Source organism: Pteropus vampyrus, unplaced genomic scaffold (genome assembly GCF_000151845.1).
Source record: "Pteropus vampyrus isolate Shadow unplaced genomic scaffold, Pvam_2.0 Scaffold53, whole genome shotgun sequence".
Taxonomy (NCBI): domain Eukaryota; kingdom Metazoa; phylum Chordata; class Mammalia; order Chiroptera; family Pteropodidae; genus Pteropus; species Pteropus vampyrus.
The window spans coordinates 4,847,293-4,867,510 of NW_011888834.1; the positions used below are offsets into that span (position 1 = coordinate 4,847,293).

At 31.7% G+C, this 20,218-nt stretch overlaps 1 protein-coding gene and 1 pseudogene across 1 annotated transcript in view; one reads left to right on the forward strand and one right to left on the reverse strand.

Moving 5' to 3' along the window:
- Positions 1-17,734, reverse strand: part of ANXA10 (annexin A10) — a 63,833-nt gene extending 46,099 nt beyond the window's left edge. The window contains exon 1 of the mRNA XM_011360287.2: positions 17,439-17,734. Within this exon, the coding sequence (XP_011358589.1) occupies positions 17,439-17,456 (18 nt within the window). The 5' untranslated portion in view covers positions 17,457-17,734. The remainder of the gene's footprint in view (positions 1-17,438) is intronic.
- Positions 13,203-13,744, forward strand: LOC111739716 (annotated as a pseudogene).
- Positions 17,735-20,218: the final 2,484 nt, after the last annotated feature.

A 20,218-nucleotide genomic window follows, 5' to 3' on the forward strand; every position in this document is an offset into this window, starting at 1 on the left:
ATTTTTTCATTGGGAAAATTAAAAGTTTTCTGAGGCATGGACAAGAGATACTTCATTTCCTTGATTTCAGGAGTTAAAAGATCTGTTTCGACAAATTTTGTGTGGACAGTACAATTGATTGCCTCAGTAACCAAATCTTGCTGAGTGCTGTCAGCCAAAGGGCTGTTTTAAAATATAAAAGAGAAAATGTATTTGAAAACAATAAGATATATTGTTAAATATGTGTAAGTTTTCTAGGTAATTTTAAGCACAAAGTGTACAAATATTTACCACAAAACATTTAATTATTGGCTAGACTAGGATCCTCCCGATTTTCTCCCAGAGTAAGTGCTATAAAATAAAACTGTATACCTTTATATATTAAAAAAGCTCTGAAAGTTATACATAAGGAAAGTTAGAAATGTCTTCAGTGGTTTATCAGACAATCTGTAGGTGAAAGAAGAGAGTCCACGATTTCTTCCTCATAGTTTTTTTTCCTTGTACAGATAACTAGTACAGTTTATTTTTATAGTATCATGTAAAAATTACTTTTTTCTTTTTTTCTTTATAGTTCTCATCTTCTTGGCACTTAAAATTATTGTCTCCTTGTTATTTGTCCCTAAAATAATACACAAAAATGTTTTGGAAATAAATTCAACACTAAGAGTAAAAAATAAAAAAAATTGTGAATGCTTAGTAATTTACAAAACAATTTTTCTAGTAAGCATTTGCCATTCACGCTATTTCTATAGCATAGTAAATCATTCTATCCATTTTATGCCAATTATTATGCTTTAATTAAGCTCTAGTCAGCAACATTATTTCATGTAAGGCACGTACTTAATGTTCCTTTTACTTATTTTGTCATTGGCATAGTGAATCTATCTTTTAATGATCATATTTTTCCAGCTTTATTGAGATATAATTGATATGCGACATTATGTAAGTTTAAAGTCTACATTGTAATGATTCAATACATGTTTAAATTGTGAATCATTGCCATAATAAGGTTAGTTAACAGCCATTATATCACAAAGTTTCCTTTTTTTTCTGATGAGAATATTTAAGATCTACTCTCTTAGCAACTTTCAAGTACACTATACAATACAGTATTGTTAACCATAATCACCATGTTGTACCTTTGATCCCAGAACGTACACAAATTATAACTGGTAGCCTTTGGTTACCATCTCCCAGTTGCTACCCCTCTCCCCAGCCCCTGGCAACCACTGATCTTTCAATGATCATTCTGACCGAACTGACCTGCGAAGTCTATGGAAACGTCAGTTACTAGTTTAATTTATCTCCCGAATTAAACAACTGTTTGAAAAAATTAACTGATTAATTGCTTTGGGCTATAAACCTTTTTAAAATAACTATGATATATCTATAAATATATAGTTATCCACTTTAAGGTAATTTGACCTTTCTTTTTAATTATTTTTTCAAATTTTATGCTCATCCATGTTCTATTTATTCCTCTGTGCCCTACACCAGTCTCTCTGAAAGAGTCAGTCTATACCAAGCGTTTCTCTCACTAATTCCTTAGAACTCACCACGTTTTTATTTATGATTAGTATCTTTATGTTTTCCGATTCACTCCCTGTTCTTAAAGTTGGGAATTTGACTATGTCCTATATAGTATCGTTTTATAGCATATTGCTGTCCCAAAAGGTTGTTCTATGGCTCCATTCTTATCATTCTAATTATATTTCATGTCTTTATTCTGAGGATGGTATATTAAATCTATACCCTGATTGTCTATGTAGTTTGACTTCTTTTTCAAATGTTCTCATTTACTGATGATGTCACTTAACTAAAATGATTTTTTTGAAAAAAAAGTTTTCAGTGAGATTTTTGGCTGAATGAACTGGCTTTATATATAATTAACATGATAAATTTTTTCTTTTTTTCTTTTTTTACAAATACTGAACATTCATAAACTAATCAGATTCTTTTAATCATTATATTTGTTATATTTATTGTTTCATATTAAGAAAACTGAACAGACTCAAATTAATGAGACAGACAAATAAGAATTAGCCAGAAGAGGGTGTAGTGAAGGGGATGTGCCTAGTTGACAGGGAAAATTTCCCCAGTGATACATGTGAGCATATAAATAAGAAATGAGAGTACACCATTGCTTGAAATTTGATTTATCTGAGAAGCAAAAAATAGAAGAGAGGAGTGGCATAGATGTGATTACTAAGGGACATCTAAAGGTTTTTAAGCAAGAAAATGAAATAATCTTATTTGAGATCCAGTAGTAACATACTATACACACATAAAGGGTGAAACAGAAATAAGTGATAGAGGTTGCGAGGTGGCTAGTTTAGAAACTTAGTTGAGATACAAAACATACTTGAACTGAGGCAAATGGCATGCTCTTAATAAGTACAGATTGTTTGTTTAACTGAATGTAATTTAACTTACTCATTTTTGAGATATATTTTAAGTTAAGCAAGTAACTGTAGTTTAACCTTTTGAGAGTCAGAGACTGTCGTTTCAGGTGTTTTTCAGCATATATGCCTTTTAAAGCAATGTCCTTTTTTATATACATGTTCCTATTTTTTTCTTAGAGCAAATTGAAAATTTTGAAAAAGTAGATACTTTCTAATTTGACATAAAAAATAATGCATATACGGTAAAAGTATTTTATTTTTCTTGCTTTGAAAATGGACAAATTTAGCAATAGTTGGTAAACCTAAGGCAAAATCTAATGCCAGTCATTTCAATTTGAATTCTTACCACAATGTTTCTAGGCATTTGTGAATTTAGATTTTTACAAAGGGATAAAAAATACTCCCTTTTTAAAAGACAAAATAAACTGCTTCATAAACTCACTATGGAGAAGAGCATGGGTAATTTGTAGATTTAAAAGTTTTCTTACCTAATAGAAAACTTCAAAATTATTATGTGGAACTGAATACAGACTTAAAAAATCATATGTATTTTGCTCATGTTGATAAAATTATTTTCATTATCTCATCACTAGGTATATCAACAAATGCATCATGTTTTATTTATTCATAGCTAATTCAGCATTGGGATCCTTAACCCCTTATCTCTCTCCACATTTAACACTCATGGGCTACCCCCATTTTAGTCTTTTTTCTTTTAGTCACACTCATATTGACCACCTGTGTTCCTCAAGAGTTTTAAACTTTGAAGTATTAGCTATAAGAGCTAGTAATTTGACTGACTGGCTGCCTGTTTAATGAATAATTCAGCGTCATTGAAATACCTTAGTTTTAGTGCAGCTGAAGATTATTAGATCTCTAGTTAATTTAGTATTTTTAGTGCTCTGGCAGGAAATTTTACGGAAATCTTGGCATACTCTTTCTTTAGAGCACTTCCCGTGAGCCAGGCATTTACTTACCTTTGGGGCATTTGTCCTTGGGTCTCCATTGGCTCAGGTCCAAATGCCCTAAGCTCCCCTGAAGATAGTTGGCCACCCTAATCTCCCCTGGTTCTGATCTGATCAGAGTTGTTTTAAAGTGCTTTCAATGGCCTTAAACACGACCAGCGCTCAGGGATGGATTAACGAGCCTATTGCTCCTCTCTTACCCTTCCACAACTAAGGCGTCCTTCAGCACAACACTGCCAGTTCTCTTCTCAAAATAGCTTTCATGTGATTCCCCTTCTTTTAATTTCTGTTACTACTACCTTAGTTTAGACCTTTACCACTTTTCTCTTGGGTTATATCCAATAAGCTGCTAAGTAGGCCCAATTTGTTTTCACTGCCAGAATGGTCCTTCTAAAAGATAAACTCATCATTAGTTTTGCATACCTGAAACCCTTAATGCTCAAAGTAGTACTTCTCTATATTTGTTTTCTACTCTGGCCCACAGGATGGATGGTTTTCACATGAAAGACATATCCCTGGAAATCTAGGCATATGAACATGTAGCAGTATGCCCGCTTTGCTGTCATTCCTCTCTTGCCTACTCAGCAGAGTATATGGTATAAAACTGAGTGAAATATTATATGGTAGAATGTGAATTGTACAAAATAGAAAAAGACATTCCAACTTTGGCTCGTTAGTATTAATGACAATGTTTTCGGTGCATACTGCAACTCAGTCCCACGACTGAGGCTAGGAATTGTGAGTCAGTCCAAATATTTTAAACACATAAACAGTGGGCTTCATGACCTGGTGCTTTCCGATCCATGTGGGTTCATCGTGTTTCCTCTCTCCTGAACCTTTCCCTCCTGCACCATGGTGCACGCAGCGGCGTACTCCAGCCTAAAGGCACTTCTACAGCATTGCTCACTTGGTTCCAGCTCTTTGAAGTATTTTCCTCCTCCCCGCCCACTCCACACTCCCACCTTTTGCCTCCATCTTATGATTATGTGGAGCATCTATTCGAGATGTAAATTTCAAGCTTTAGCTCTGATGTCATCTTTTACAAGGAATCCTGTCCGACGCCTCTGGTAGAATTGTCTGCTCTCTTTGTAGTGCTTCTAACAATGAGCCAGAACTGTAGTGCACCTTACTAGAGCACCAGTAGCACGTCAGCAGAAAATATTAATTTCCAGTTGTACCAGGTGTCTAGGAATAATGAGTACTATTAACTAGGCTTCTTTTGTTTTGTTGAGAATGAATGTTAATATGAATGGTTGTATAAATTTGGAGATTGAACTGTTCTCCTTAATAAAAGAAGACTATTTGGATTCTCAGGAAACAATTTTGGGAAGAGATATGACAAATAACAAGAATGAATGGTGAGGTAGACTTACTCTCTATCGTTTCTCCCTGCCATTCATAACTTTTCATTAATGTTTGTTAAAAAGTATTGTATGTGGATTTTTTTTGTGTGTAGAAACTTAGAAAAATTATGAATTATTTGGATTGAGTCTGGGTGAAAAAAGAAACAACCTGTGTGGCTTTAGAGGTTCATACGGAGAAAAGATTTTGACAGTATCAGATGCTAAGAATTTGAAGTGTGAGGAAGGCTTTGGACTTCATGTCACATAATCAGGATGTGTGAGGCAATCTTATGTGTGCACCTCTCACATGGATTCTGGCTTATGTTTCTTCCTTCTGCTTTGTGATTCTAAAGTCCCCAGGGCCATAGATTGCAAGGTTTTATTTTATTAGAGGTGCTAGCTATAATTTGAAATCATTGCTGATTTAGTCTTTTCAAAGTTTTCAATAGGTGGTTGGAATTTTGATTACACATATTTCTTCACCAAATTAACTAGAAATTTGGCTAAATATGATATATTGGCATCAGTTCTAGGTGTTTCCCCTCAGTATTTAAAATTCATAAAACCGGAATTTAGTTCTACATTAATAATATGACTGGGCTTAAAATTTATGTGTAAATTCCCAGTTAAATTACTTACTAGACAATCCAAATCTCAGGCACACTCTCCCTCTTCTTATTACCCTCATATTTCTAACTAGATTAGGATGGTTGAAAATGATGTCAAGATGTCACTGATCCAAAGAAACTGCAGTTGACATGGATTTTAGAGAATGATCTTATTAGTGGAAGGTGAAAATAGAGAATGAAAAAGCTGAGCAATTAAAAGAGAGTGCGTTTGTGTGAAGAGAACATAGTCAAGGGGGAAAATTGAGATTACATGGGAAATAAAGAAAAGTATTTTTAGTGTGGACATTAGAATATAAGAAAATGATCTTAATATCCTAAAAGATTTAAACTTGGAATTTAGTTCAGTAGCACAGCAAATTTCCTCAATTTTGAACTCTAAGTATTTAATACATCGATAATGTATTTTTAATCAAATTTTGGAATTGACTGATATTATAAGAAAGAATGAGATCATTAACTTGAAACAATATGTGTATAATGGTGTAACTGTAGGTCATCCTTACTGTAGTTTTATAGAACTTAAATGTTCTAGGTCTTATACTGAATAATTAGGTATTATTTTATGTTCATAGGTAAAATTATTTTTATGCAGGTTTTTACCACATAATTTAACGTACTTTAAATATTAATTAAATTTAGCTTTACATGTGATAGCTTATCATAGCCCTTGTCAATTTATTCAGTTATTCTTGGAAGAAAGTAAATATAACAATATTTATAATAAGTTGTGTTACATACTATTGTCAGTTTTACTATACATATACACAACTAATTCAAGGTAGCAGTGATAAGTTATATTATAAAAGTCAAAATACCATGAAATTTGGGGGAAAGAGGATTCTCAAGTGAAAAACAAAAGAATGCAAGGAAGCCTTACTGAAAAAGTTTTATTTGAGGCAAAAATCTAATGTTTGATTAGATTTCAACAAGTGGAATTGCATTGCTTGGAAATATTTTTTCATGAGGCTCTATCTCTTTTTCCCAGATAGTTTTATGGGCTGGCATTATTAGTTCCTTTTTCATGACACTGTATTATTTCTAGCCTAATTTTCTCATTAGAAATCTAAATATTACTAAATGCTTGGAACTAAGCGAACAGAAGACCTATGAAATATAGTCTTAGACATCATGGAAAAATATACATACCTTACTATATGTTATTATATATATAAGGTTATATATAGCATTATATATGTCATATATAATGTTTCTAAGAAAATGTTAGGCAAAAATAAAGCTATTTGTAATTAAATATTAAATATAAAAACAAACATTATAGGTACTAAATATTTTCAACTAATAGAATTTCTATCAAATTTTTATTGTTTGCACAAATATTCTGTATTAGCTGGATAGTTTAGAATTAATGGTATAAAATATAGAAAAATACAGAAAACCATGATTAATAATTTTTACTTTCTTGTGTTATCTTTCTCCAAGTAAATAACAGATTATACATAAAGATGTCATTAGACATTTCAAGAGTATTTTCAGAATTGTTTCCTCATTTATAAAAAAGCATATGTATATTTGCATACATATACTTTTTTTAAAGCAAATCTCTAAAAATCTTCCGCATCATGAAATAGTTCTGAGGAAGCAATGCTCTTTGGAACAGAATATATTCTAAAAGGCTTAAGGTCTTCCTGTGAATGACACACCAGCTGGATTCTGAATAATTTAGGCAACAACTCCCCATTCATTAGCGTGATTCATTAGAAAAGATAGCATTGGTGCCATCACACACTCCCTCCTGCTCTCAGAGAACAGTCAGATTACAATCGTTTAGACTGGTCTAAAGGTGATTTTTCAGGAGCTGAGAGCACAGCAGAAGTCAAAGTGAATCAAAACCTTGCAGGCGGAGTTACAATAGTGTCCTTTTTAAAATAAAACCACATGGCTGGGACCACTATGCGACTGATCATTAGATGATACTCTGTTACAGACTTATTTCAGCTGCAAGAGAGGAACTTGTCTTTCTATTTAATTTTTTTGAAAGCTCAGTTGTTTAATATTACATGCTAATGAAACTAATGGTGCATTTTCCCTGCCTTTTTCTTTATAGCTTTACAACATTCCCCAGCCCTTGAACAATGGCAGAACTACGAACAGCTGAGTCAGGTCCTGTTCACACGGTACTTAGTGCTTGGCTGGTAAGACTGTGATAAGTAATGATGGTATGATGTGATTTATTCCTGCTAAAATTTAGAAGATTGCAATGTACATTTGTATATTTAATAGTGTAGTACGTTTTTAAAAAGTTATTTTAGGGGTCATACTATTACTATAATCATTCAAATATTTTGAAGACATTTCAGAATTACTTTTAGAGTTATTTGAATATATATTACTTAATGGTGAATTTGATTTTTCTAATTAGTCAAAGACAAGACTAATGATATGATAGCTCTCTTTATTTGGTAAAAAATACACTGTGAAATTAGTGAATCTGGAGGCAATTTTTAAAATTAAAAAATAAAATCTTGGTAGTAAAAGGCATAGTGTTTCTTTTCTACGGCTTTAATAAACCAAACTTTGGCTAATAGGTCACAAAAAGCATGGATTAAAAAAATGTAGATGGATTTGGCTTAAACTTATTTTAACTTCTGGATAAATATTTGCCTCACTGAAGCCCTGGTCAGCAGTCATCCTATATGAAGAATGGCATCAGTTTCTAATGTCACCATTGCACCACAATGAAAGTTTTCTTAGTTATTAGATGATTCTATAGTTGCAAATCACTAAAATTTCCTCTATAATCATAATAAATAAAATAGAAAATTTAAAAATAGTGCTATTTGTTAAAGTTAATGTAACTCTCAGACATATCCTATTCAGTAGCTCAGTCACAGATATTTGCAGTTTTTTTGGGGGGAGGGGTGGATCTGGAGATTCTTTTATATTTCTTATTTTTTTCTATTATTCCGATGATAGAAAAAGTAGTAGTAAACATCATACTTTTACTTTTTGTTAAAGTAAAGGGTCACTGGCCTTTTACCATGTACAGTATAGCTTGGAGGGATCCTGGAAATGTCGTTTGTACTCAGAGGGATGGATGCAAGGAAAGAAAGCTGGCTTCAGTGATTTTGTGCAAAATCTCCAAGATGGTGAAGCTTCTAGTCTCAGTCTTTGGGTTTTATTCATATTTGTCAATAGACTATTTAATGGTGATTTTTTTTTTAAACATAGATTCAAGTAACAAATTTTCTTCTTTCTCCACTTGTTCCATCCACATAGACTATATCCTACCCAAATTCCAGACTCAGTTCAAATTCCATGTGCTATGTGAAGTTTTTTTAGATTTTATCAAGTATTATTTATTATTTACTTTGCATCTATATTATGCATACCCTTGCCTCTTTTTTTTTTTTTTTTGGCATTTTTTTCTTTTCTTCTAAATTTTAAACTTCTGGAGGGCAGGTCTATTTCTTGCTTTTCAAAGCATTTAGTGAAGTGCCTTAGATACAGTGTGGACCCTAAGAGTATTTTTAAAATATAAGAAGTAAAAATACTTGTACCACAGTGGCATCTTTAGTTTACCCAGTAGTTTTAAAAATTCGTTATTTATATAAGTAGTCTATGCCCTATGCATTTTTACCTGTATTTCCTTGGCAATCACCTCAGCAGTCTTGCAAAACTAATAATAGTAATCTTATTTCACAGATGAGACTGTTAGGCTAAGTTATTTAAAGCCATACAGGTAGTGTGTCATGAAGCCAACACTCAAATCTGAATTAAACTTCACGATTAATGTCCTTTCCATATAGTTGTAATTGATTAAAATAATATGTACTATTGAGACTTTTTTTCAATTTGGCAAGAAAAAAAATTTCTGTTTGCAAAGGATCTTGCAGGTATAAATACAACTCTAAAAGCATAAGCTCTCATTCTTAAGTCAGTTCTAAGAGAATAGAGAAAGCTCTGTGTGTGTGTGTGTGTGTGTGTGTGTGTGTGTGTGTGTTAGAAGAAGTGATTGAGGAGAGAATAAGAGAAAGACAACCAAAGAGAGATTCTTATTGGCTGGATCATCAAAATGCATTTAAGAACAGAATGTCTGATACTTAATTTTAAGATACTTGCAGAATCCCAATATAAAGCTTGCTCTTATCCCCCCAATGAACCCCCAATTAAGGTTGGTCGGTTTTGTTGGTAGTATTTTGAAGGAGTGAAGGAATTATGATTATGCCCATGATAGGGTTACCAACCATTGAGAAGGGATTGCATACATGGGCCAGCTAGGTGTTTTCTAAACTAATTAAAAGAAATGGAAACATTCCTGAAGTGAATGAGGAAATGGTTAACTTTTATTCCTTGTGTTCTTCTTGCATCAGACAAAATTTCTTAGGGAGATGGATACTGGAATAGGATTTTTGTAAACTTAATTAGAATCTTAAAAGACATGACTTCAGCTTCTATCTGGGTTATATTGCACTACTCTGTAGGAGATATCGTAAAGACTATTCTGCTATTTTATTATGTCTGAAGATAAAAAAAAATACCAAGGAGCAAATCTGAAAATTCTACTCAACCTTCCTTATGAATGGTCTAATTAATAATGTGTCATAACACTCTTTATTTTCATCAATAATATATTATTTAGAGACCTGACACAACATTTAAATCTAATAAACATATCCATGTCCCAAATAAAATAATGTATAAATGCATTTCACAAACCATGATGTTGTAGAGGTGAAGGAGGAACTACATTTTTTTACTGTTTGTCTAGCGACTTTGCAATTAATCTGTACCTTTATATTCTTTATTTAATTTGAAGTTATCAGCAAGTCTGTACCAGGCGAGGTAGGTGTTCTTATTTCTAAATTACATATAAAAATGATGGCTCAATATTTATACGAGGCCATTGGCTTAATAATTGGCAGCCCAGAATAATAGTGTCTGACTTTGAACCCAGTGCTTTTCCAGTATATCTTATCTCTCAATTCTCTTCTCTTTAATTCTGTTGCTACTCTCATTTTTCAAAAGAAGAAAAAAAAATCAATGCTAATTTCATATTTGTTTATGTCATAAAATGGTTTAAAAAATTGCGATGCACATAATGAAATCTAGAGGGGATTTTTAAATCTAGATGGTGATTTTTAAATCTAGATGGTGATTTTTAAAAAGTTAAATGAGAAGCATATTCAATATGGGATCTAAGTGATTGTGCGTACTCAAGGAATACATGCAGTCCTAAATTTTGCACTTCAGATAGAGATTATGCTGACATTTAATGTGTGAAGAATTGTATGTTGTGGATTAGAACAATTTTTACAAAGTAATGTTGCAGCTCTTAGACAGTGATTCTAAAATCTCAGCAACTTTCCTCAAACATGATATTTTTAGAGAGGTTAGTAACCAGCACTCTCAAAGCACAGTAATATGTATCACAAATAGAAATAGCCTCCTGATGATTAAAAATTCTTTAGCTTTTAATAACAAAAATCAATGATCATGTTATCTACTGAACTGTATGTTTCTGAGGTTAATGAGAAAAAGAATGGTCTCCTTTGGTTACCATTATAATTCCTTTTAGGTACTAAAATTATTATGATGGAAAATATTACACACTCCATTCCCAACAGATTTTATCTTTATAATAATGCTTGGTTCTAGCTGGTTTTACATTTTTGCTCTCTGAGTTAATATTATTAACTAAAGCAAGAGAATATTTTTTTAAAAAGGCAGTTTGCAGCTCAGTAAAATCTTGGCTGGGTAATCCATAAATAAATTACTTAGCTATACAATAGAGATTTTTTTGTTTCTATATTAAAAGAAATTTAACCCAAACAAAAGTTTCAGAATTTTGGAATTAATCTTGAAAGACATATGACTAACATATATTACAGAGTTAAAGTAAGGAGTTGGTACTACAAAATGAAAAAATCAGTAAGCAAAGCCCTTTTAATGGCGTCTTTTTATCTGCTTTCTGCACTCCACCCAATTCCAGAAATACATGACTCATTGAAATGAGTCTTATTGCTCAAACATAATTTGTTAAGACTTTAATCTTGTGATTCAAGAAAAAAATATGTAGTTTTTAAAAGATGTGATTTGTGATAATCTGATGACTTTCTTCCTCTACTGTTTGTTAAATGGGTTGATTAATTAGAAAAAAAAAGAAAATTAAAATATAATAACCCATACTTTTTCTGTTACTTGGGTTTTACAACTCCCAATGTTATTTAAATTTGAAGAGGTTTCTGGACTTAACCTAATGTTTATTTAAATGGATATCACGTATTAATGTTAATAGAAGTATAATATCAAAATAACTTTTCATATAATTTTATAATCATCTGAAAACATCTATTTAAGAGAAACCAACATATCTAGAGGGGTATGTCAGAGAGATGTCTTATCATCCACAGGCCCTATGATCTGTATACTATAAGCACTTTCAAAAAGAGAAATGATTCTACAGATTTAAGCTTTATTTAAGCTTAAAATTATTTAAGATTTGCTATTATGATAAGTACTCTAAGATCTTGTAAACAAGGACCAAAAGTTTTCTCACATTCTCCTCTTCAGTGTTTTTACCCTTTAGTCCATGACTCTGTCTTATTCCAGGATAATGATGGTCCTGTACATCAATGGAATGCATGTTTCAAGAGTGCAGAGCTTTTGACAGTCATATTCACTGTTGCCTCCCTGGTACATAGATGTGAGAGCAAAGGTGGAAGCAAAGAGACCAAGTAGGAGACTGTTGAATAAAGTTGGCAAATAACGATGATGGAGCTTGGACTAGGGCAGTCATAGTGGAAGTGTTGAGACATGGTTAGATAATGAGTGTATCATGAATGTAGAGCCAAAAGTTTTTTATTAATGATTTGTAAGGTATGAGAGAAAGAGAGGAACCAGGGACAAATCCAGTTTTTTTTTACTTTTTTTTTTGTGCCTGAGCTAGTAAAGATGGAGTTTTTACTCAGTGAGTAGACACCTGGTTATATGAATCTGGGGTTCAGGTGCACATGCTGGGTTAAAATATAAATTCAAAGAAGACTCTGAATATATTGTAATTAAAGCCATTACATTGGCTGCAATGACCACAGGAGTGACTATAAATAGGAAAGAGAAAAGTGTCAAGAATTTAGCCCTGGGGCATTCTTGGCAAAGGAGACTGTCATATCTAGTAAGATGACAAGTAAGAATTTGGCACGAGATTCAGGCACATGGAGGTCGCTGCTTACCTTCATAAAATAGAGTGGGTTTGTGTGAAAACTCAGAGTAGATTCAGAGACAATTGGAGGAGAGGAATTAGGTATAATTAGTACAATACACTTTTGAGGATTTTTTGCCATGAAAAAGAGAATTTGGCAGTAACTGGTGAGAGAAGTGGCATTCTGAATTTTTTTAGCATGGTAGAAGCTATTTACAAATAAAGATTATGCTGAGTTTAAGAGAATATATTTATATTTCCACTTGTGAAACTTTTGATGTTTCTTAAGTTTATTCATAAATTTTATGAATATGCACATATATGTATATATTCATATGTATATACATATATGTATAAACAAATTTGGCCTTAGTAGTAGGTACAAACAACCTCATCTGTACAAGCAGTTCCAGGGCTTTTGAGTGAGAGTTGGGTTCAAGCTCTGGCACTACTACTTAAAACTCTTTATATTAGCTCATCGTTTTGTGGTGCTATTTATGCTCCAGGTTTTCTTAGTGCTTTACCTGTCACTTAATCCTCAAGAGACTCTTATAATATAGGTGCTATTATCACACCCATGTTACAGGTAGGAAAACTGAGGTACAAAAAGATTAAGTAAATATCCTCAGTTATATGAGTCCTATGGGGTAAAGCTAGCTCTGACTGTATGTGTAACTACTATTCTACTGTCCTGTTTGCCCAGCATTTACATTCAAAGCAATCTAGCCTTCTTTTCGGCCGAAACTGCCATCTTCCAGGAATTCGCCAAAATGACCAACACAAAGGGAAAGAGGAGAGGCACCCGCTATAGTTTCTCCAGGCCTTTTCAAAAACATGGAGTTGTTCCTTTGGCCACATATATGCAAATCTGCAAGAAAGGTGATATTGTAGACATCAAGGGGATGGGCACTGTTCAAAAAAGAACACGCCACAAATGCTACCACAGCAAACCTGGAAGAGTTTACAGTGTTCCCCAGCATGCGGTTGGCATCGTTGTAAACAAACAAGTTAAGGGTGAGATTCTAGCCAAGAGAATTAATGTGCGTATTGAGCATATTGAGTACTCTAAGAGCCAAGACAGCTTCCTGAAACGTGTGAAGGAAATGATCAAAAAGAAAAGGAAGCCAAAGAGAAAGGTACCTGGGTTCAAATGAAGCGCCAGCCTGCCCTACCCAGAGAAGCTCACTTTGTGAGAACGAATGGAAGGGAACCGGAACTGCTGGAGGACATTCCCTATGAATTCATGGCATGATAGGTTTAAAAAAAAAATAAAATAAAGACCTCTAAAAAAAAAATAATAAAATAAAAGCAATTCTTAGGTGGTAAAGGGAGTTTTAAAATATCTAACAACATGCTCGTATATAACTTCAAGGAAGAAGTTACTACATTTAATTTTTCCATTTTAATACATGTTAGCTCAAAAGAGGCTTCAGTAAAATTTGAAGCTATAACCAGCATGATTCATAACTTTTGTTCAACCAAAGTGTATAAAGTTCAGACAATGAAGTCTTGTGATAGTAAAAAGCAATCTAAAGTATGAGTAACCTTTTATTAATATTTGTTCAGTAAGTCATAGTGCAGATAAACAATCAAAGTCAGATTTCTCACATGGAAGTTTTTCTCCCAGGAATACTTCCAATCTAGAAAGCCTGCTTTAAAAAATAATCTTGCCTAATCAACAGCCTCTGTTCTCATGGAAGGTCTTCGCAACCTGCAGTCACTCCTGGATAGAATGCCCTGAATTTGTTTCTGATTTTCTGAGTGCTCTTTCTTCATTTGATGTAATTCACCGCTTAATATCAAAGCATTTATTACAAATTAAAAGGCAGAATGTCTTGTTGCCCACACTAACCATCACCTGAGTTGCTGTTGTCTGACTTTGGTACCCCTGACCCATTCTATAAGTATATTTATGAGTAAGAGCATCTTTGTTAGATATTGCTGCTAATTTTATATCTGTTGATTTGGTTCACAAAGAAAATGTATTCTTTGCTTCATAACATGAAGTCAGGAATTATGTAGAATAATCATACTTTGGTACAAGTGCCAAAGTATGATTATTGGTACAAGTGCCAAAGTATGATTATTGGTACAAGTGCCAAAGTATGATTATTGGTACAAGTGCCAAAGTATGATTATTCTACATAATTCCTGACTTCATGTTATGAAGCAAAGAATACATTTTCTTTGTGAACCAAAGCAAAGAATACATTTTCTTTTTTTTCTGGTGGTAGAATTGGTTTTGGAATTAGGCAGGATCCTATATCACTTCTGGAAAATGTATTTAACTTAGAGAAATTAAGTCTCAGTATATTCACATGGAAAACGGAGATCATATTTCTTTCCATGAAGATTGTAAAGACTAAAAATCATATATTTAAAATCACCGAGCTTAATATCTGGTGTCTTCAAGAAGAATTTCAAAACCTTTGCATGCCAGGTGGTATTCTTATGAAAAGGTTTGCTTTGATGATTAAATTAGACAAGGTATGCAAAGCTCCTGATGTAGAAACTCAGGATATTTTAATAATAGCTGTTTCTCTACTTTAAGTATAATACATATTGTTAATTTAGGTATACATTTTCCTGTCAGTCAATAAATACGGTAGAAATAAGAAAGTTGTCAAAAGGATAGGAAAAGGAGTAGGATTAAAGTTTACTTAGAGGGAAGGAGAAAGGGAGTAATCAAATAAATGCATCAATAGTAAACACAATGCTACTATACAAGTAAAGAAGGGATCTGTTGATGACAAACAGGACAAAAATAGCCAACAATTTCACTAGAAGAATCAGGCAATATATTTGAAAGAGGCAGTATATTTCAGTGGATAAGAGCTTGAGCTTTAATGCCTGAGATTCGATTTTGGCTTGGGCAAGTTTGTTTATTTTCTTGTTTGTTCATTTGTTTGTTAACACTCTGTAGTGCAATTCCCTCCATTGTAAGAGAGATAATAACATCTTCCTGAAAGGTGATTTATATCTGCATAATTAATAAAACAATTCCAGGCTTTCCATAATCATTTAATGAAATCCAGCTTTCAATAGATGGTCTTACAGTCAAGCACATAAATAAAAAACATTTACGGATCAAAGGTAAATTTACCTTAATGTAATTAAACCACTTAAACTACCTTAATCATTGAAGGACATCTAACTCCATAATTCTAGAAAGTAATTTTAAAGCATTGCATATGTTTATTTCTTACAGAAATGTAAGAAATGATTCTTGCATCTTGCTTGACTTATATTTTAATTTTCTATGTTTTGTAACTGACACTTAATGAATTACTTTGGTGGCTCTCAAAAGTGGTCACGCATTTGTATCATATGTGTAAGTTCAGATGTCATCCAAACTGAATCAGAACTACTTAGTAGAGGGCCTAGGACTGTATTTTAACAAGCAACCCAGTCAGTAATTTCCAAATAATTATCCACATAAATAAGAAAGCTTGTGCTTTCCTTGCCTTTGGAGAGCTTGTCTTTTGCATAAAGACATCAGACTCAAAATAGAGTTTAAACAAATGAACTTGACCTCAAATATCAGTTTCCTTAATACTAAATTCTAACCATTTGGGCCATATAGCTGAAGAAAATAAGTAATTGCTTTAAAATATGATGACATTTATTATGTAAAATTATTTTATCATCAAAACTTGCTAAGATAATACATAAAACTTAACATTTATCTCTGATTTAGCTGATTAAAAACACTTAAAATGAATTTTTAGGTATGTTCAAATCCAGCTCTTTAATCTCTGATAATCTTTATCTGTTCCAGAAGCATAGCAAATTGCTTCAAAATCTTATCCTAACTTTTAATAATCTCTGAAATACAATTTGAATATTCTCCACATGTTCCTTTTGATAAATTAGCATATAAATGTTAACATAAGATTATACACATCATGCAGAATATAATATTATTTCTGAATAATTGTACTTGAATAAATAGGAGAAAACTATAGCTTTTTAAAAATTAAATAATTTATAATACTGGCCTAAATTACCTAATGATTTTATTTCTCTGTAGTGAAATGTAACTACCTCACAATTAATAAAACAGTAATGATAAGTTTTACCTGAAAATAGGGTCATGAATTCTCAAGGTGAAATTAAGACTGTTAAGCCAACGATGATGGAAAGTAGCCACATTTTTGGCCCTCATTCAATATTTAATTTAAAAAGTAAAATAAGTAAACAAAATTTTATAGGCATTAATACTTTATAAATAAGTAAATAATATTATTTTGGTCCTAAAATTTGCCCAAATAATTATGTTATAATTTTTGCATAAAAGTAAAAACCTTCTTAAAAATATTTTTTATAATTTAAATTTCTTTAAAAATTATTATCAACACACAACATACATATATAATTTATAAGACCATGTAAATGGGATATATTTTCAAATAATGTGTATTTCTTGAACTCAGAGTTTATGTTGGCTCTTCAAAATTTAGAGCTGTTAGGTCAAAGTGATTCAGACAAGGAAAAAAAATTAAATGACTGAACAGAGTTATACACTGCTTAAATTCAACAGATAATTATTAAAAAATAAACTTTTCTGAAGAGATCAGAGATTAAAATATTAACAATCAAATTTTAATTTCTTATAGAAAGAAATAAATATGAGACAAAAAATCTTGTAACATAAAATTACTTATAAAAGTAAAAGTAACTTATAATTACTTATAAATTGTGTCAAATTACTTATAAAAGTACAGATAACTAAATTACCTCTATGGAATAACACATTATTTCAAAATTAGCATGGACTTGAAGTTTAATAATATAAATTTTACTTAATAGTTACATTGAACACCTAATTAAAAAACTTAACAAGAAAATTAAAACACCAGTATTTCCTGTTTAAAATGTCAACTACTACAAATGAAATTTTATGGATAAGGTTCAAATCTCAAAAGACTGGAAAGTTTTACAGAAATAGCTAGTATACTTACATAGTCTCCACAAAACATTTCGATGATGGTGGTTAACTTCAGAGTAGATCAAAAAATTTTTAGTAAGTGATTAATTGTACAGACTTGTTTCACTATGTAGCTTGAAAGAAGTGAAATTCACTGGTCAATCAAGTTTAAATCTGTCTACCCTTTACCTCAGTTTCTCAGGCAAGAAAACGTAGGACCAATTCTGGATACAGCCTGTCTAAAGATACAGAATCTATATTGAGCTATCAGTCATAAGTGAGTAGGCAGAATTATTGCACAAAATAAATAGAACCAATAGCCTAACCCCTGGTCCTGTGTTGATTTAAGAAACATAAATTAGCCAATCAATGAAAGAAATGTAATCTTTTGAAAAAAGCTGATGACTTATGGGAGAGTCAGTTCATTTAACCACCCAGTTAATGATTTATTTTCTGCTTTATCGTTTTTAATATCCAGACTCTTTCTGGTACCCAAGCCTCAAGCTTCATTTTTCAAATTGTTAGGTTCTGCGTGTATTCATACCATTCTTTCACTATTGTATATCTGGTATTATGTTAAAAAATAATTTATTTAGAACTGAATTAATCGGCCAAAACATTGCGATGATGGTGGTTAACTTCTGAGCAATAAAAGTCCTTGGAGAAATTATATATTCATCACAATTTTCATACTTTCTATACATCTTATTTTAATATTTAACTTTATTATCTTTTAAGGAAACAAATTTCTAAAATACCTTCAAAGTCCAGTATATTCTTAGGAAATATCTATTCCTATAAGTTTTATACATTATTCCAAAAATCACAATAAATGTGTATTATATCATTTTTCTGCTACTTACCATTTAGTAAACAATACAATGTTCATTTATTTAGTCTACAAAAATTTTAACTATTTTTAAGACAAATTAAGGGTAAATAATTCTTGGTTGAAAAAACAGAAAGTACTATAGTAAATATTTACTGATCAGCATTCATAACTCTAGGACTTCTTTCCCCCAAATAAATCTGATGTTAAAATATGAATAAAAATTATTAAGCAGGATGTCTTCATATATGTACTATGAGCAGAAAAATATCTGATTTCTGCTGCATTTAGTTCATAATAGAATCTAATTAACTTAATAATATACTTGGTACTATAAAAGATATAAAGAAATATGATGTATACTTTTAAAGAAGTTCTAATCTAGTAAGTCAACTATGTATGTGTGCACGTGTATGTGTGTTTCTGTAAGTGTCTGAATTTGAGCCTTGTGTTTTCTGTGTGTATTTAAACAGCATATAGTAATTACTAAATAATAGTTACACTTATATGTATAGAGTTCAGAATTAAAAACAAAGGAAAATGAGGTTTTCAACTAAAATTATTTTCTTTTTTATAATTTTTTCAAAGGTTGTGTGATTTATGGTTTTAATTATAGACTAAATGTGTCAATGTGAAATGAAAATTGTCAAAATATTTGAGGCAAACCTATTTTCCTTAATATTATCAGATAATTGAGAGAAAAGAGATTTGATAATATTCTTAATTTCCTTCCACATAGTGATTATTTAGTATTTATTTTTATTCATCATTATTTTATTGTTCAGATTAAAAAATATGTACTGAATTGAAACTGTAATGTCTGGGATTTGCTTTGTAATAAATAGTTCGTTCAAAAAAAGTTGTGGGAGATATTAATTCAGTATGACAGATTCTTGAACTGTTGGGAAGATGACAGCTCCTTAGTTCATTTCTATTTTTGTATGTATTTGAAAATAGTCATACTAATTTTTTAAGTTTAAGTTTAACTTATTTACTCACATTTAAATATGGTTAGAGTATACAATATGGGAAGTCATAAATACTAATAATAATTGAGCATTTACTCTATTTTAGGCACTCTTTCAATTGAATTTGCCTGTATAAGTGAATTTAATTCTTACAAAAACTCTATGGGCTAAGTACTACTGTTATCCATATTTTATTGAGGTGAATTCTGGGGTGTTGTGTACTCAGAAAAGTTGCCTAAGATCACATCCTAAGAAGTAGCAGAGTAAAAATGTGAATTTAAGCCACCCAGTGTCAGAACCTATAACCTCAATCTCTGTGCTCTATAGGCACTCTGTTAAGAGATAAAACAAGACAACTGTTAAAGAGAAAATTTCTTGATTCCAATGGATTTATACTTTGGTAGGTAGATATAATTAATAGAAGATGAGAAATGGTAAGTGTCATAAGCAATTTACATAAGCCATTATGAACAATTCCATACAGGGCAAGTTACTCTAGGCCGCAGGTAAGTCAGAAAGCCTTCACAGATGAATTAATGTTTGAAATGTGGCTTAGAAGTTGAAGGAAAGAGCCTTCCAGGTAGAGAAACCAAGAACCTAGCACTCTTAGAGATAAGAGTGTGGAGGTTGGAGGTCATGAAGTGTGTACTATGATGATACTAATTCTAAGTTTGACTTTGATTAGTTATGTATGACCTGTAACAAAATGTATGTTGTTTCTTCTTCATTTATTTGAGTTAAAATTCAACCTGATAGGTACAAAGGAGAAATGTTAGCTTATTCATTGTCTTGGAATTAATATTGTACCCTGGTTATGTATCAGCACATACTGAATCAGAGAGGAGATATGCCAAATTAGTCTAAAAAGAGAGAGACTGACTTCTAGACAAGTAAGACATGATTATAAACTATAAAGTTACTAATTTGTTTTAAAAAATAATGTGAATAAATCCAAAGGCAGGTGAATCAGTTAGTAAAGCATAGAAAAATGGAGCAGGTATTAGTAGTACCCAGCTA